Source organism: Zootoca vivipara, chromosome 6 (genome assembly GCF_963506605.1).
Source record: "Zootoca vivipara chromosome 6, rZooViv1.1, whole genome shotgun sequence".
Classification (NCBI taxonomy): Eukaryota; Metazoa; Chordata; class Lepidosauria; order Squamata; family Lacertidae; genus Zootoca; species Zootoca vivipara.
In genome coordinates this window covers 88,039,136-88,056,151 of record NC_083281.1, presented here as the reverse complement: position 1 = coordinate 88,056,151, position 17,016 = coordinate 88,039,136, and the positions used below count along the sequence as shown (strand labels likewise).

General features: G+C 51.9%; 1 protein-coding gene across 15 annotated transcripts in view; it reads right to left on the bottom strand.

Moving 5' to 3' along the window:
• HSPG2 (heparan sulfate proteoglycan 2) overlaps positions 1-17,016 on the bottom strand; it is a 202,675-nt gene that overhangs the window by 40,404 nt on the left and 145,255 nt on the right. For all 15 annotated transcript variants that reach the window (XM_060276274.1, XM_060276279.1, XM_060276277.1 and 12 more), the window contains 9 exons: positions 15,448-15,583; positions 14,979-15,130; positions 8,080-8,221; positions 6,618-6,760; positions 5,735-5,870; positions 4,516-4,667; positions 2,714-2,843; positions 2,419-2,570; positions 372-510 (listed from right to left, as the gene is read on the bottom strand). In XM_060276274.1, the coding sequence (XP_060132257.1) occupies positions 372-510; positions 2,419-2,570; positions 2,714-2,843; positions 4,516-4,667; positions 5,735-5,870; positions 6,618-6,760; positions 8,080-8,221; positions 14,979-15,130; positions 15,448-15,583 (1,282 nt within the window). The remainder of the gene's footprint in view (positions 1-371; positions 511-2,418; positions 2,571-2,713; positions 2,844-4,515; positions 4,668-5,734; positions 5,871-6,617; positions 6,761-8,079; positions 8,222-14,978; positions 15,131-15,447; positions 15,584-17,016) is intronic.

The following is a 17,016-nucleotide window of genomic DNA, read 5'->3' as shown; positions in this document are numbered from 1 at the left end:
CGCATGGAAACGCCGTTTACCTTCCCGCCGCAGCGGTACCTATTTATCTACTTGGACTGGTGTGCTTTCAAACTGTTAGGTTGGCAGGAGCTGGAACAGAACAATGGGAGCTTGCCCCATTGTGGGGATTCGAACCACCAACCTTCTGAACGGCAAGCCCAAGAGGCTCAGTGGTTTAGGCCACAGCGCCACCCCCCCACACCCTTTCCCTTTTAGTGATCAAACTAGCTGAATAATGTCTACATTGACTGGCAGTGGCCCTCCAGCAGGGAGCCTTTTCCCAACCCCACCTGAAGATGTTGCCAATGGGCAACCTGGGACCTTCTGCATGCCAAGCAGGTGCTCTGCCACTGAGCCTTTGTCAGACTTACGGAAGGAGCCTGTGCCACCCTGCTGGATCGTGACGAAGACCGAGGCCTCCTGGGTGGCTGGACCACGGCTGACGCGGCAGACGTACTCGCCAGAATCTGCCGGAGAAACTTTCACCAGCCGCAAGCGGGATCCAAAGGCCTGGAAGTTGTTTCGAATTTTAAGGCATATTTGTTAACCGTGTGAGTTTTTAGTCTGGCTAACCTAAACTGGCATCCCCCAACCCAGTGCCTTCCAGGTGTTTTGGACTACAACTGCCATCAGACCCCAACCCCTGGGTCCATCTAGCTCTGTACTGACTGTACTGACCACCAGCAGGTTCTGAACTAGGACCCTCTGCATGCAAAGCACATGCCCCTAACTGTTATGTTTAGCCTGGAGAAGAGAAGGTTAAGGGGTGATATGATAGCCATGTTCAAATATATAAAAGGATGTCATATAGAGGAGGGAGAAAGGTTGTTTTCTGCTGCTCCAGAGAAGCGGACACGGAGCAATGGATTCAAACTACAAGAAAGAAGATTCCACCTAAACATTAGGTAGAACTTCCTGACAGTAAGAGCTGTTCGGCAGTGGAATTTGCTGCCAAGGAGTGTGGTGGAGTCTCCTCCTTTGGAGGTCTTTAAGCAGAGGCTTGACAGGCATATGTCAAGAATGCTTTGATGGTGTTTCCTGCTCGGCAGGGGGTTGGACTGGATGGCCCTTGTGGTCTCTTCCAACTCTACGATTCTATGATTCTATGCAATGGTGCTTGCCCTTAAAAAAGAAGAAGCAAGCATCTCTTCCTCATGGTTTATTTGATTCTAAGGAATAAACCCGGAAGCGGGTCACCAAAAGGTAAAACAATTAATGTCAAGAACATTTACGGCAACAGTTTGAAACGGACAAAATATTAAAATACTGAAAGGTTAAAATTCAGGCAGGCCTATCGAAACTAGAACGCATTGGATCAGATTATTATTATGTGTCTGATCTTTGTGGTCTATTTCGTTGTTTCTTCGGCTTGTAAACTGCCTTGTGTATAATAATATAAAAAGGCAGTATACAAGTTATGTGAAATGAAAAGTTCTGCATTAAGTGGGTGGAATATGCCGAAATGGCAAAAATGACCGGAAGAATGAGAAACCAGGGAGACCAAAATTTTAATAAGGAATGGGGGAAATTTATCATTTTTCTTAAAAACCATTGTAAACAGTTAAAATCGTTAGTAGGATTAGAGTGACACGTAGTTTAATGGTGAATTTTGGAGATAATGGAGAGGTAAAAGATTTGGATTATTATAAAAGATACAGGAGGAAATGATTAATAATAGGACCCACAAAGGGGAGGAGGGAAGTCTGGGAGATGCCTTGGAATCAGGTTTTTATTTTGTAGGTTGGATAGGTGATTGTAAAAATTTAATCTGAAAAACCAAATAAATGAATTTTAATAAATAATAAAGTAATAATAATATTCCTTCAGTAGCACCTTAAAGACCAACTAAGTTTTTATTTTGGTATGAGCTTTCGTGTGCATGCACACTTCTTCAGATACACTTGAAACAGAAGAAGTGTGCATGCACACTTCAGTGTATCTGAAGAAATGTGCATGCACACGAAAGCTCATACCAAAATAAAAACTTAGTTGGTCTTTAAGGTGCTACTGAAGGAATTTTTTTATTTTGCTTCGACTCAGACCAACACGGCTACCTACCTGTAATAATAATAATAATAATAATAATAATAATAATAATAATAGTGAAATGAAAAAATGAAGCAAATGAGAATGTTTTTGGCAGGCACCAAAAAGAATGCAGCAGAGGGAACTGCCTGATCTCAATAGGCAGGGAGTTCCAAAGTGTCGTGAAAGTAGGACTGACTTAAATAGCAGAATCAAAAGCTGCCTTGCGCCAAGTCGGGCCCCTTGTTGCACCTAGCTCAGTACTGACTACACTGGGAGGAAGCAACTCTCCAGGGGACATTCCCAGCCCTGCTTGGAGATCTTGAACTGGGAATGCTCAAGGCTTGGCACACGGGGCAAATGCCAGGGGGAAACTGGGCAGGCGCCCCATACCTGGTGGCTGGCCGGGAGGGCTCCTCCACGCCTGTACCACGTGACCGTGGCCTGATCCTGGTGGGCGATGACGCAGTCCAGCTCCAAGGTTTGCCCCTCAGCAACGTGGGGGGACGAGGCCTCGATCCTCATGGAGGGGGTGATGTCTAAAGCTGGCGGAGCCAGGTGGAGAGAGAGAGGGGTGAAGGAAGGGCCAAGCTGGTTGGCTGGCATCTAGCCACGGCAGGTTTGCTCCCATCACCCCAGCCCACCCTGTTTATGTTTCCCCTCTCTTCCTGCAGGGGGCGATGCTTACTGGAGGCAGATCCAGTGCCAGAGACGATGACAGAGGCTTCCCTGACGATGGAATCCAGGCTGACGTGGCAGATGTATTCGCCAGAGTCAGCTGTGGAGGCTTGTGGGATGCGCAGGTGAGAGCCCGAGACCTGGGATGGTGGGAGAAGCAGGCTCATCATCATCATCTCTCTCAATAGCATTTATTTATTCATTTACATGATAATTTAACAACAACAACATATTATTTATACCCCAGCCACTCTGGGCGGCTCCCAGCAGAATATTAAAACCCGATAAAACATCAAACATTAAAAACTTCCCTAAACAGGGCCACCTTCAGATGTCTTCTAAAAGTCACGTAGCAGTTTATTTCCTTGACACCTGACAGGAGAGCGTTCCACAGGGCGGGTGCCACCTCCCAGAAGGCACTCTACCTAGTTCCCTTTAACCAAACTTCTCGCAGGGAGGGAACTGCCAGAAGGCCCTCTGCGCGGGACCTCAGTGTCCAGGCTGAACGATGGGGGTGGAGACACTCCTTCAGGTATACTGGGCCGAGGCAGTTTAGGGCTTTAAAAGTCACCACTAACACTTTGAATTGTGCTCGGAAACGTACTGGGAGCCAATGTAGGTCTTTCAGGACCGGTGTTATATGGTCTCGGTAGCCACTCCCAGTCACCAGTCTGGCTGCCGCATTCTGGATTAGTTGTAGTTTCCAGGACACCTTCAAAGGTAGCCCCAGGTAGAGCGCATTGCAGTTGTCCAAGCGGGAGATAACCAGAGCATTCATCACTCTGGCTAGACAGTCTGTGGGCAGGTAGGGTCTCAGCCTGACTCTTGCACCCTCTTCATTTCTGCAGTCATTTCCCCGGCTTCTTCCTAAACTGTGTTCAGATTTAGGCCCTGGGCTTGAGGCTCCACCCACACCTGCACTCTAACCACTGCACCACACTGCCTTCAGCGAAGGCTCGAGAAATGAGCAGGCCACAAGCTCTACTAGAATAAAGTGGCCAGGAGTCTAAATGCTCTCTGGGAAGTGGCCACCTGAGTCTGCTGGGGCAAGGGGTTTCTGGGCTTACGTGCCCAGGGGCAAAGGCCCTCCCTGGATTCTCCAAACACAAGTTCATTTGCTGGTTGCATGTGCAGAATTTATATATCACCTTTTTCTCCAAGGAGCTCAAGGTGGTGCACATGGATCTCCCCTTTCTCATTTAATCGCCACAACAACCCTGTGAGGTGGGCTGGGCTCAGAGTGAGCGACTGTGGCCCAAGGTCACACCCAGGGAGCTTCATGGCTGAGTGGGGATTCGAACCCTGGTCTCTCCCAGGTCCTAGTCTAACACTCTAAACACTATGCAACACTGGCTCAAGACTGCATAATGCTCGGGTGGCTTCTAAGTGGTTTGCAGAACATAAAAACCAATCGTGCAACATTGTTAAAATGCTAAACCATCTTTTAAAAATACACCGCAGTTAAAATGCGCAATCAGTTGCGTTAACCATTGAACAATTAACAGCCGTGGTTACAATGTGCAATAAAGCAATCCCATTAAAATGGCAGGCTTGGGTCAATACGGATGGCTGTCTAAACAGATGTGCCTTCAAAACCGGCAGAATGCCAATAGAGATGGAGGTCTTTCCTATATCAGCTGAAAGTGCCTGTCCAAGGAGCATCGGAATTTGCTTCCTACCATCCTTACCTGGGGATTCAACCTGGGGCCTTCTGAGTGCCAAATTTTACTGCTGGGCAGCCACCAAGGCCAGGAAAGAGAGGGGCAAGGAAGAATCGCCAACTCGAGCCCCCAGGCCACTCTGCCTACGTACCTGGTGATTAGCTGGCAGGGTCCCGCCACGCTTGTACCATGTGATTGTGCCACCTGCCTGGCCTGCCACGACACAGTTCAAGTCCAAGGTTTGTCCTTCGACAATGGAGGGCGATGGAGACTCGATCCTCAGCGGAGGGGTGATTCCTGAGGCTGGGAGTTTAGTGGGAGGAAGAGAGGAAGCTGCCTTATACAGAGTCGGCTCAATGGCCCACCTGGCCGGGGATTGTCTGCATTGACCGGTGGAGCCTTTCCACAGTCTCAGGGAGTTTTCTCAAACCCTACCTGGAGATGCTGCCAGCGACCGGACTTGGGGCCTTCTCCATGCAAAGCTCCATGGAACAAAGGCCCTTCCCAGCAAGATTCTAGTCCTCAGGATTGTGAATGAAAGCTTGCTTTTAAAAGGATCACCCTTGTTCCCTTTACCTCAGTGCTGCATGCACTGGCTGGCAGCAATGCTCCTCCGGGGATTCAGGCAGGGAGTCTCTTCCCAGCCCCACCTGCCAGAGAACTGAATCTGGAGCCTTCTGCATGCCAAGCAGTTGCTCTGCCATGGAGATGCAGTCTTCTCTGATAAGCTAAAGACCAGGACCGGCATCAATGGATGGCATGGTCTGGTACATGGACCCCCACACTGGCAGGTGGCCCATTGCCCCCAACCTCCCTGGACCTGGTGCAGCAAGGGGGCACCTTCCGTTGAAGGGTACCTTTCCCAAGGGTGCTTCAGAGACGGGAGCCGAGGCTGATAACCACAACAGGAGAAATGAAATGCTTAGCCTACAAACCTAAGAAGTGTCTGGCTGCTGGGTCAGGCTGAGGGCATACAGAAAATCTCCCAATGTTCGCATGGGCAGAATGAAGAACAAATTTGGGTGACGGACACTTGCTAGGGCTACTTCTGCGTGGACTCCCAACCAATCCCCTGCCCCACTCTCCGCCATGCTCGACGCTCATGGGGTGCCACGGCTGCCACTCAGGTAGGTCACCCAGCTATTGCCCCTTTGTTCCAGCCAATCAGTGGGCAGTTCTGAGGATACTTGCCTTGCCCTGGGAGCTGGCAACCCCTGCTACACCACTGCCCAGCACATGCTCCAAGGGGAGCCCACAAACATGACCCGAGCGAAAGAGCAACTCCCTCCCCCCGTTGTGGTTTCCAGCAGCTGGTAGTTACTGCCTCCGACTGGCGAGGCGGCGCATGGCCTGAGCATTGTTTGACTCACTCTGGGAGGTGCCATAGACAGTCACCACAATGGAGGCTTCTTGCACCGCTCCACTGCTTCCGTCGCTCACCCGGCACACGTATTCTCCAGAGTCTGCTGCCGTAGCTGCCAGGATCCTCAAATGGTAGCCAGATATCTGCAGTGTGGAGGGGGGGTGAAGGGACAGTCTGAGTCCCCCTGGAGCCTGGTTTGTGGGCATCGTTGGCAGTACTGGATTTACATATACGCTAAACAAGCTATAGCTTAGGGCCCCCCTCTCTTGGGGACCCCCCAAAAAATGAAAGGGAAAAAAACTGGATGTACATTTCCAAAATGTAAGATAAAAAACAAAATAAAACCTACATACAGCAACAGTGTTTTGTGTTGTGTAGGCTCCTATGATGTAAGTCATGGGTAGGCAAACTAAGGCGTGGGGGCCGGATCCGGCCCAATTGCCTTCTAAATCCAGCCCGTGGACGGTCCGGGAATCAGTGTGTTTTTACATGAGTAGAATGTGTCCTTTTATTTAAAATGCCTCTCTGGGTTATTTGTGGGGCCCAGGAATTCGTTCATCCCCCCAAAAAAATATATAGTCCGGCCCCCACAAGGTCTGAGGGACAGTGGACCGGCCCCCTGCTGAAAAAGTTTGCTGACACCTGATGCTAGCCTGCTCCCTAAAATATCACTGGTTTGCTCATTTCTATATATAGGGTGCCTTCGTTCTGCATGGACTGGTTGCAAATTGCCATATAGCGTATATTCAACACAAAAAAATGGCAACAATTTGTTGCTGACAAAGGACAGCTGGACATATAAAGGGCCCCATTACCTTCAGTAGCTTAGGGCCTCATCAAACCTAAATCTGGCCCTGATCGTTGGCCAGGCACACACACCAACTCCGTACCTTGTGATTAGCCGGGAGTGACCCTCCTCGCTTGTACCACGTGACTCTGGCCCGCGACTGGCCCGTGACGAGGCAGCTCAGCTCCAAGTCTTGTCCCTCGGTGATGGACGGCGATGAAGGTTCGATCCTGACTGGTGGGGTGTCTACAGAGACAAGAAGAGCCCAGATCAGACTCGAGAGGCCCAGCATCCTGCTCCCAACCAGGGACAGCCAGGAGCTTCTGTGAAACCCCGTCCTCTTGCAGGGGGGAGCATTGGGGCCTCCCTTCCTTGCACTCCCTCCGGAGAGGCAGGAAAAATGGGACAAGAGTCCCTCGAGAGACCCATAGCGTGGGCGGGGAGAGGCAGGGCCCCCACCCCACTGCATTAATTTTTTTCTTGCCCGCTCTTCACCCTAAGATAAAGGGTGAGATACAACGCTAAAACAACATCAAGCTGAGACGCAATGGGGTAAAGCGGACTGCTATGGGGCAGCTTCCACACACCCCAAAAAAACTACACTCCTCTACAGTCATCAAATACTCTGAGTCAAAGGTGGGAAATATTTTTGGCTCTGGGGGGCAGGTCATAGAATCACAGAATTGTAGAGTTGGACGAGACCCAAAGAGTCCTATAGTCCAAGCATTAAGTCTTCCCTGCCACCTCTCTATCGTTAGATGCCTATAATCAACGATGTATGTATATTTTTTGGGGTGTGTGTGTGTACACACACACACACACACACACATATACAGTGGATTTTCTTCTGGGGGTACGCATATCCATAAACATTTTGTGAATCTTTGTACTTTTGTCCATTTATTGTATTTTTCCTGATTTGAACTATAAAATGGTGATTTACATTTTTTAAAGGGGGAGAAGCACTCTCTCTCTCTCTCTCTCTCTCTCTCTCTCTGTGTGTGTGTGTGTGTGTGTGTGTGTGTGTGTGTGTAGTTGGAGGTGGGTGGAGAGGCAGGCACTTGACACCTGGAATTCATGCCCACTGGCTCGACACCTAGTGATGCTTCTACCAACCTGTCCTCCCTGTGCCAAGAAACACGGCCTAAGAACAAAAGCAGAGCCTTCTGGATCAGCTCCTCTACTCCAGCATCCTGTTCTCACAGTGGCCCCAGACGACCATTATGGGAAACCTGAGCACAAGAGCCCTCTCTCCTCCTGTGGACTCTAGCAACTGGGATTCAGAAGCATTGCTGCCTCCGATTGTGGAGGCAGAGCATGACCACCATGGCTCAGACCCATTGGCAGTAGCCCTCTCCTCCATAATTTTGCCTAATCCTCTTTTAGAGCCATTTAGGCTGGCAGCCATCACTGCCTATTGTGGTGAGGAGTTCCACAGGCCGACTATGCGCTGCGTGAAGCAGTGCTCTCTTTTATCTGTCCCAACATTCAGCTTCACTGGATTCCCACAAGACGCCACCTCAGCATCTTCAAAGATCACGCCTGAAAGGTCCCGGAAACGTTACCATGTGCGGAACCGTGTCCTTGCTGTTGTACGGTCACCATGATGGAGGCTTCCTTGGGGCCTGCCCCGTTGCTGACGCGGCAGACGTACTCGCCTGAGTCCGCCGCAGAAACTTGCAGGATGCGCAGGACGGACCCATAGACCTGAGGATACAGGAAGCCATTCATATTATTTTTCTGTATATAATTTCAATTAAATTTTCTGTTTTACAATTTAAAACACTCATTTTTACACCCTTAAAATATCAATGATTTCCCTTCTTCTCCTTCCATGGTTCATTTTACATATCACAGTGGCCGGAGCGGGCTACTTCAGAGTAACGACTCTACACAGCTCTGCATTTTATTCTTTTATTGGTGCTGCGTATTTACAGTGCTGAAGTCATTGCTATATACACGGAGCTAGGTGTTCAGTCGGGTTCAGAACCTCCGAATGGCTTTTGGCGCGTCTTTCTCCAACACAAAAGCTTTGGCAGACCCATCCTCTTTCCCCTCCTCTTTCTGCGTAATTCCGGAGTTGGGGGGATGGGTCTCCCCCCCTTATTTGCCCCTTCCTGTCCCACCTGGGACCCTGGCTCCTCTACCTTGCCTGAGCCTCGGACACGACTTCCTGCTTCCCCACTGGAATCGGAACTCTCTCTGCTTTCCCCTGTGCTCGGGGATGGGCTTGAACTCAGGAGGGGAGGGACTTCGCGATATCCCCTGTCCCTCACATCCACCCCCCTCCCAAGCTCTCCTTCTCCCCTCCCCAGGTCCCCCCCAGGTGTCGGTGACGACTGGAAGCCTAAGAACTCAGTACTTTCCGAGCCCGTTGAACACCTCCCCCCAGTCCTGCGAGCCCCCCCCTTCCGCCTGGGAGGACGGGAATCCTAAAAAGTCTGTGGCGTCAGAGCTGGTGGGGGTAAAAATGTTCTGCCAATCTGCTTCTTCCTCTGACTGGGTGGATCTCGGTGACGCCCATACCTCGTCCTCTGGTTCCTCAAACTCCGCTTCCCAGCGCCATGGTGAACTGCTCTCCCGTGCTTCCTCCCCCTCCCCCTCCCTTTCCATGTGCCAGGGCTTGGGTCTGTGGGGAAAGAGGGCGTGAAATTCTTCTACCAGGAATTCCTCCTGTATCTGAGTGGCTGGGACCCATTCATTCTGTGACGGTGGAGCATCCTCCCATGCCATGAGGTACTCCAGGCCCCCCACCCCTCTCCGTGAATCAAGGATGGCCGTGGCCTCATTGAGTTGCTCCCTGCCTTCCCTCTGCCCCCCTCCCTCGGGGGTTTGTTCGCTGTCTTGGAGCCTGCTGCTTTCCCTGTACGGCGACAGCAGCGATCTATGAAACACTGGATGCACCCTCATGTCCTCTGGCAGTGCCAGCCTGTATGCCACCGGGTTTACCTGCTGCGTGACCGTGAAAGGGCCCAACCTTCTGGGTGCCAGCTTCTTGCACCTCCCTCTGGTGGGAAGGCCCTCCGAGGACAACCAAACCTTGTCCCCCACCCTGATGACCTCCCCCGGTCGCCTGTGGCGATCTGCCCCCTTTTTGTACGCTTCCTTGGCCCTCTCCAAGTGTTCTCTGAGCTGCTGGTGCACCGTCTCCAGCTCCTCTGCCCAATCCTCTGCCTGCGGGCCCTCCTCCTCCTCCTCCCCCTCCCTCTCCGGGAAAGATCTGAGGTCGCGCCCGTAGTTGGCCTTAAAGGGCGACACCCCTGTGGAGACGTGCACCGCATTGTTGTAGGCAAATTCTGCCAGTGGCAGGCGATCCACCCAGTCCGTTTGCCTCTGGCTGACGTAGCATCTCAGGTACTGCTGCAGAATGGCGTTGACCCTCTCTGCCTGTCCATTGGTCTGCGGGTGCCGAGCCGTCGACAAGCTAACCTCCACCTGCAGGAGGTTCATGAGCCGCCTCCAGAACCTGGAAACAAATTGGCGGCCTCTATCCGAAATAACCCTTAAAGGTAATCCATGCAGTCTGAATACGTGGTCAACAAACAGTTTGGCTGTCTCTTCTGCAGAGACCGCCCTGGCACACGGTATAAAATGGCACATTTTGGACATAAGGTCCACCACCACCAACACTGCGGTCTTGCCCCTGGACGACGGCAGGTCTGTGATGAAGTCCATTGACACTACTTCCCACGGCCTGTGCGGGGTGGCTAATGGCTCCAGCAACCCTGCTGGTGCTGCTCTGACCACCTTTGCTCGTTGGCAGGTGTCACAGCCCCGTACATAGTCTCTAACATCTTCCCGCACCCCTGGCCACCAGAAGTGTCTTATGACTAGGTGAGCGGTTTTGTCCCTTCCAAAATGACCCGCCGTTGGGTTGTCGTGCATCTGCTTGAGGACCTTACGTCTAAGCTGGGTGGTGGGCAGGTACAGTGCACCCTTGTAGAAAAGCAGCCCCCTGCGGTCTGTGAAGTCTTTTGCCTGCTCCCTCCCCCCTCTCAGTTCTCTGAAGATGCGGGTGGCAAATTCATCAGCTGCTGTCAGTGCTGTGAGTTCTGCCTCGCTCACCACTGCTGCTCCGCAGGACCATGCTGATGGGGGGAAAATGTGCCTGGGTGCTGGTGGCAACTCCTCCTCCATGTACTCTGGCTTGCGGGATAGGGCATCCGCCCTGACATTCTGCTCCCCCGGGATGTAGTGGATGGAGAAGTTGAAGTTCGAGAAGAACTCTGCCCACCGTATCTGCCGCTGGTTGAGCACCCTGGCAGTTCTCCAGAACTCCAGGTTCTTGTGGTCTGTGCACACCTGGATGGGGTGCTTGGCGCCCACCAGGAAGTGTCGCCAGTGCTGGAACGCAGCGTGGATCGCGAGAAGTTCCCTATCAAACACTGTGTAGTTGCGTTCTGGCTGGGTCAGCTTCCTGGAGAAGAAGGCACAGGGTCTCCACTCTCTGTTGGCGTCCAGTTGCAACAGAATCGCTCCCAAAGCCTTGTCTGAAGCATCTGTCTCCAGGCGTAGGGGCGCATCCTGCACCACGTGGAACAGGTGCTGGTCTGAAGCGAACACCCTCTTGAGGCTTTCGAACGCTGCTTGCGCCTCCGGTGTCCACCGGAACTTCTGCTTGCCTCTCAGGCAGTCGGTGATGGGAGCCGTGACACGAGAGAAGTTCTTGATGAACTTCCTGTAGAAGTTAGCGAAGCCTAGTAGGCGTTGGGCATCTTTGCGCGTCCTGGGGCTGTGCCAGTCCAGGATGGCCTGCACCTTGTCCTTGTCCATCGCCAGCCCCTTGTCTGACAGCTTGTAGCCTAGGAAGTCCACCTCTTTGGTGTGAAACTTGCACTTCTCCAGCTTCACATACAGGTGGTTCTCCTTCAGGCGCTGCAACACCTCCCTGACATCCTTCACATGCTGCACTGGGTCATTGGAATAGATAAGGATGTCATCTAGGAAGACCAAGCAGTTCTTGAAGAGGAGGGACCCCAGGACGTGGTGCATGAAGGCCTGGAAGCATGCTGAGCCCCCTTGCAACCCGAAGGGCATCACCAGATATTCAAAAGAGCCCAGAGGCGTGAACATCGTGGTTTTCCACTCATCGCCTTCCCTGATCCTGATCAAGTTGTACGCCCCCCTCAGGTCTAGCTTGGTGAAAATCTTGCCCCTGCGTGCCGCTGTCAGGAGATCGTCCACTCTGGGCATGGGGAAAGCCACTGGCTCTGTCACTGAATTGAGCCGTCTAAAATCCACCACAATACGGCGCTGTTGCGTGTCTTTCTTGTCCACCCAGAAGACCGGGCTGCCCCCTGCTGCCTTGCTTTCTCTGATGAACCCCCGTTTGAGGTTCTTGTCTATAAACGCACGCAGATCCTCCAGCTCCTGATCTGACATGGCGTACAGCTTGGCTGGGGGTATCGTTGCCCCTGGCACCAGGTTGATCTGGCAGTCAAAAGACCTGTGTGGGGGTAGGTGGTCGGACTCCGCTTCGCTGAAGACCTCCTGCAGGTCCCAGTATGGTTTGGGTATCGCCTCACCCCCCTTGACGTGCATGGTGGCCACCGTGGCTATTGGAGGCCCCTCCCCTGGTTGGTGCTGCATGCAATGTTCCAGACAATAGTCTGAGCCAAACGTGATGCATCTCTGGTGCCAACTGATGGAGGGGTCGTGGCGCGCCAGCCAGCTCATGCCCAAGACGATGGGGGGGTCTGAGATGGTGGTGACGTTGAATGCCAGTGTCTCAGAGTGCCTTCCCACCGTCATTCTCATGGGGGGGGTTGATGAGTGATGGCCCCTCCCAGCAGCTCCCTGCCGTCAATGGTGGCTACGTGCAAGGGAAAGTCCAGCTGCAGAAGCTGTATTTGGTGCTCTTCTGCAAAGTTTCTCGAGAAGAAGTTGGCAGATGCACCACTGTCAATTAAGGCGAGGACTGTCAGGGGATAGCCATTTGGGAGCGTTAGCATCACTTCTAGAACCACTCCTGCTCTGGGAGGGGTGGGCTGGCTCTGCTCCTCGCTGTGCGGGTGGGCGGGCTGGGGCTGTTGTCTGCTGACTGCGCCTGGCTGCTGCCCCTTGTCTCCTGCAACCAGGCTTTCCCGTTTCCCTGCTGTGGTGCTGCGTCAGTGGGGGAGGGCACAACCGTTCCCGCCTTTCCTTGCCACTCTCTGCGATGTGGGCAGTCTCTGACGAGATGCTGGGGGGAGTTGCAGAGAAAGCAATTCCCGCCCCTTCCCTCCTTGCGTCTTGTCGCCGCTGGGGTTTGAAAAGCCCGCGCTCGCGCGCTATCAATTTGCATGGGTTCCTGGTCCTGGCTGGTCCCAGGCGTGGCTTGGAAGGGTTGTTGGGGGAGTGGCTTCTCCTGCGACCGTGGGAACCAAGCCCGCTTTGCGCGCGTTGCTTGCTTGTCGTTCCACCGGGATTCCTGTCTCACCCCCACCGCCAGAGCCGCTTTGCTCAGCTGATCCATATTACTGGGCTTTGGACCTCTCGAGAGCTCATCTTTCACATCCTCATTCAACCCCAGGTAGAACGCCGCTTCCATCGGAGGCGAGTGCAGTTCCCACCCCAGTCTGTGCACTAGCATGGTGAATCTCGCCCAATATTCGCGAACTGTCATTGTTCTTTGCCTTAAATTATGCAGTTCCTCCTTGGTCTGGTCCATATGACTATCGGACGCATACATAGTTTTTAAAGCCTCTAGAAATAGTTTGACATTCTTCATGCAAGGATTTTTTGTCGCTATTAACGGTCTTAGCCACTCCCTGGCTGCCCCTGTAAGGTATTCCACAATAAACGCTACCCTGTGCTCATCATCAGGGAACTCATCATGGTGCAGCTCAAGAGCATACACGATCTCAGTCTCAAAGCCATGATATTCCCTCGGGTCTCCATTGAACTTGCTTACTAGGGTCCCCGCTCTCCTTCCTGGCAGCACTTGGAGTTGGGGGGCCCCTCCCGCCTTGTTTTTCTCGGCATCCAGCTTGTTTTGGAGCTCTACCGCCACCGCCCTTAATTGCTGCTCTTTTTCCTGAAGCGCTCTCACCTGTTCCGCAAGTTGTAGCCGGTCCTCCTGGACCTTCTTGGTTTCTTCTTTAGCTGCCTTTAATTCCCCCTGTGCCTGCAGCGCCAGTTGCTGCAGGTCCTGTTGGGCTTTCTCCGCGATCTGCCGCCATTTCTCCGCCTCTGACGCACTCATCCCGGCAACTCCAAAGTAGCCCAAAAAAAGATTCGGAGGTTGCTGTCACAGTGGCCGGAGCGGGCTACTTCAGAGTAACGACTCTACACAGCTCTGCATTTTATTCTTTTATTGGTGCTGCGTATTTACAGTGCTGAAGTCATTGCTATATACACGGAGCTAGGTGTTCAGTCGGGTTCAGAACCTCCGAATGGCTTTTGGCGCGTCTTTCTCCAACACAAAAGCTTTGGCAGACCCATCCTCTTTCCCCTCCTCTTTCTGCGTAATTCCGGAGTTGGGGGGATGGGTCTCCCCCCCTTATTTGCCCCTTCCTGTCCCACCTGGGACCCTGGCTCCTCTACCTTGCCTGAGCCTCGGACACGACTTCCTGCTTCCCCACTGGAATCGGAACTCTCTCTGCTTTCCCCTGTGCTCGGGGATGGGCTTGAACTCAGGAGGGGAGGGACTTCGCGATATCCCCTGTCCCTCACAAATATCATAAATCCCTGCATATTTTACAAAAACTATACCATTCAGTATCCCATTATTGCACCCATCAAAGCTTAATTACACTGTTGAATTTCTCTTAATGCTGCCAGCGTTTTCAGCTGTGCACAATTATTTCCCATATATTCAATAAAAGTTTTCCAATCTTCTCTAAACGTGTGTTCTTGTTCTTATTCGATATGTTAAGCCTGCAAGCTGCGCATAGTCTGTCAACTTAAGTTGCCATTCTTCTTTGGTTGGGACCTCGCTTGTTTTCCATTTTGGGGCTAACGAAACACGGGCCACAGAAGTGGCATACATAAATAACCTTTTTTGAGACCTGGGAATTTCAGTCTGAATTACCCCAAACAAAAAGGATTCTGTTGTTGTTTTTTAAAGTACTTTTAAACATTGTTTATTAATTCATTAATCAAAAGAGAACCACACAGGTTCTGCACATGCCTGAACTAGACCATCACTGGCCTTGATTTTCCCTAACCACCACCTCCTTTTAATGCAGGTCCAAGGAAGTTGTGGCCCTCCAGATGTTATTAGGCTACAACTCCCATCACCACCCATGACCTCTAGCCATGCTGGCCAGGAATGATGAAATTTCAGCGTCCATCAACATCTAGAGAGACAGGTTCCTTATCCCTAAACTAGACAGTCACTTGCTTTCACTGCTCCTGGCTACCTCCATCACTTGCCTTCACTGCCCCTGGTTATCTTGTTCAGAACTCTGCCTTGGGGATGGAAAACCTGCAGGCCTCCAAAAATTGATGGAATTCACCTCCTGTCAGCCCAACCTGTACCTACCTGGTGGTTGGAAGGCAGGGCGCCTCCTCGCCGGTACCATGTGACGGATGCAGCTGGCTGGCCGGCCACGATGCAGTTCAGATCCAAGGTCTGACCTTCTATGACCGACGAGGACGACGATTCAATCTTCACCATCGGGGAAAGGCCTGCAGCTACAAGGACAAGCAAGCTGCGTCAGGCCCAGGCGAGCCCATGCAGCCTGGCATCCTGATTTACAACCGGATGGGAAGACCACAAGCAGTGCCGGAGTACAAAACAGCACTCTCCCCACAACAAGCCCCCCTTGTCACCATGTCTCCCTGCCACAACTGACTGCCTCTGGATGTGGAGCTTCCACCAACCATATTGGCCAAGAACTGGTGGCTGAGTGATTGTCCTTTCAAAAAACCCTGCCAGGACCCCGATGGTGGAGTCTCTGCCTGGGGCTGATGGCCACCAAGGCCCGGTCTGAAGAAAACCCTCTACTTACCTCGGATGACCATCACCTCGATTCTTGCCCGGCCGACTCCCGCTGTGCTGCTCCCCACACAGTGGTACACCCCGCCGTCAGCCACCGTGATAGAGGGGATGACCAAGGTAGCAATGTCTGTCCTCTCTGCACGGGACTGTGGGCAAGGAGGAAGAGGAGAGTCACTGGAGCTGCGGCTGAGCTCCAATGCCCCACAGGCCAGGCTGGGTGCTTGGCAGGCCTCTGGTGTGCAAAAAAGCGCCCCTGCCAGATTGTCTAAAATGAAGCCACGTAAACCACAGCAAGCATTTGATGAGCAAAGGGCCATCTCCACAAATGCATTTGAAGGATTCAGTTTGCTTTTTCCTGAAGTGGCGCTATGGGCCAATTGTGGTGTTTCCTCATTCGGCCCCAGCATGCTGCCCTCCGGACACTTTACACTCCTACAACACCCAGCCGGCCCCATCCAGCTCAGCGGTATGGCACTGGGGCCGATGGGAGCATGGGGCTGAGTTGGAGTCCAAAGCTTAGCAAACATCTTAGCTGCTTCGGACAGCTCCGTTTTGGAGAGAGAAAGCAGGCTGATACAAACCTCTCTATCCAAATAAGCAAGCAAACAAACAAATGGATTAATGTTAGATGCATCCAGGGGAAGGGAAACATCCACTTTGGAGTCGTAATTGACTGTGATGAGGGCAGAGTTGGGGACAGAGGGTCTGTGGAGAAGGCCAGGTTACCTACCCCCCAGGTCATGGTGGAGGGGGAGGGACGTTGAGCCCCGTTTCCCTTTTGAAGCTGCAACTGGTGGAGAATGTGGGCATTTCACATAAGCCCCGTGGTTTGTGGTTTCTGAGGCACATTCAGGAGGGGCAGATGGGTGAGGGAGGCCTGGGGCAGATGGCAGGATGAGAATGGACCTCTTTCCTCCCCACCGGAGAATAAATGTGGGGCAGAATTCAATCCCGTTCACATTTAAAAGGTGAACTTAATTGGCACGTTCCTAAACATAGGGTTGTACCCAGTGCTGGTGCCACTCTGAGCAGACACAGTGGAGTCAGGTTCGTCAATTTCAAAGGGAGAACTTAAGAGAACTCAAAGAACTCTCTGAGGAGAACTTAAGTTGGACACAGCCCAACATGCAACCACCCATCAACTTTCGCACACCTCCAAATTTTGCAGTGCAGCTGTCCAGCTAAGCAGTAGGTATAAAAACACGCATACTAGCCTAAAATGGGCTATGACTGCATGTGTGATTGAAAGCAATGTACAAAAATGTACTGTATTAGGGAAATTATTTTTTGCAAAAATGTGCAATTTAGACCAAATTGCTTTTTTTTTTAAAAAAAGTGTGTATTGGGAGAAATCTGCACCAAAATACTGATGAATTTAAAAACAAAAACAAACTGATGTAGAGAACTGAACTGAAAAACTGAAAAAAAATGACAAACTGAAACTGACAAATCTGCCCATCCTTGCCGGAGAACCAGAAGGACAGGAAGTGTAAAATGGAAAGACGGGGATTGTGCCCAGTGCTAGCCCTACTCAGAATAGACCCACTGAAGTTAAAGGACATAAGCAACTTAGGTCTAC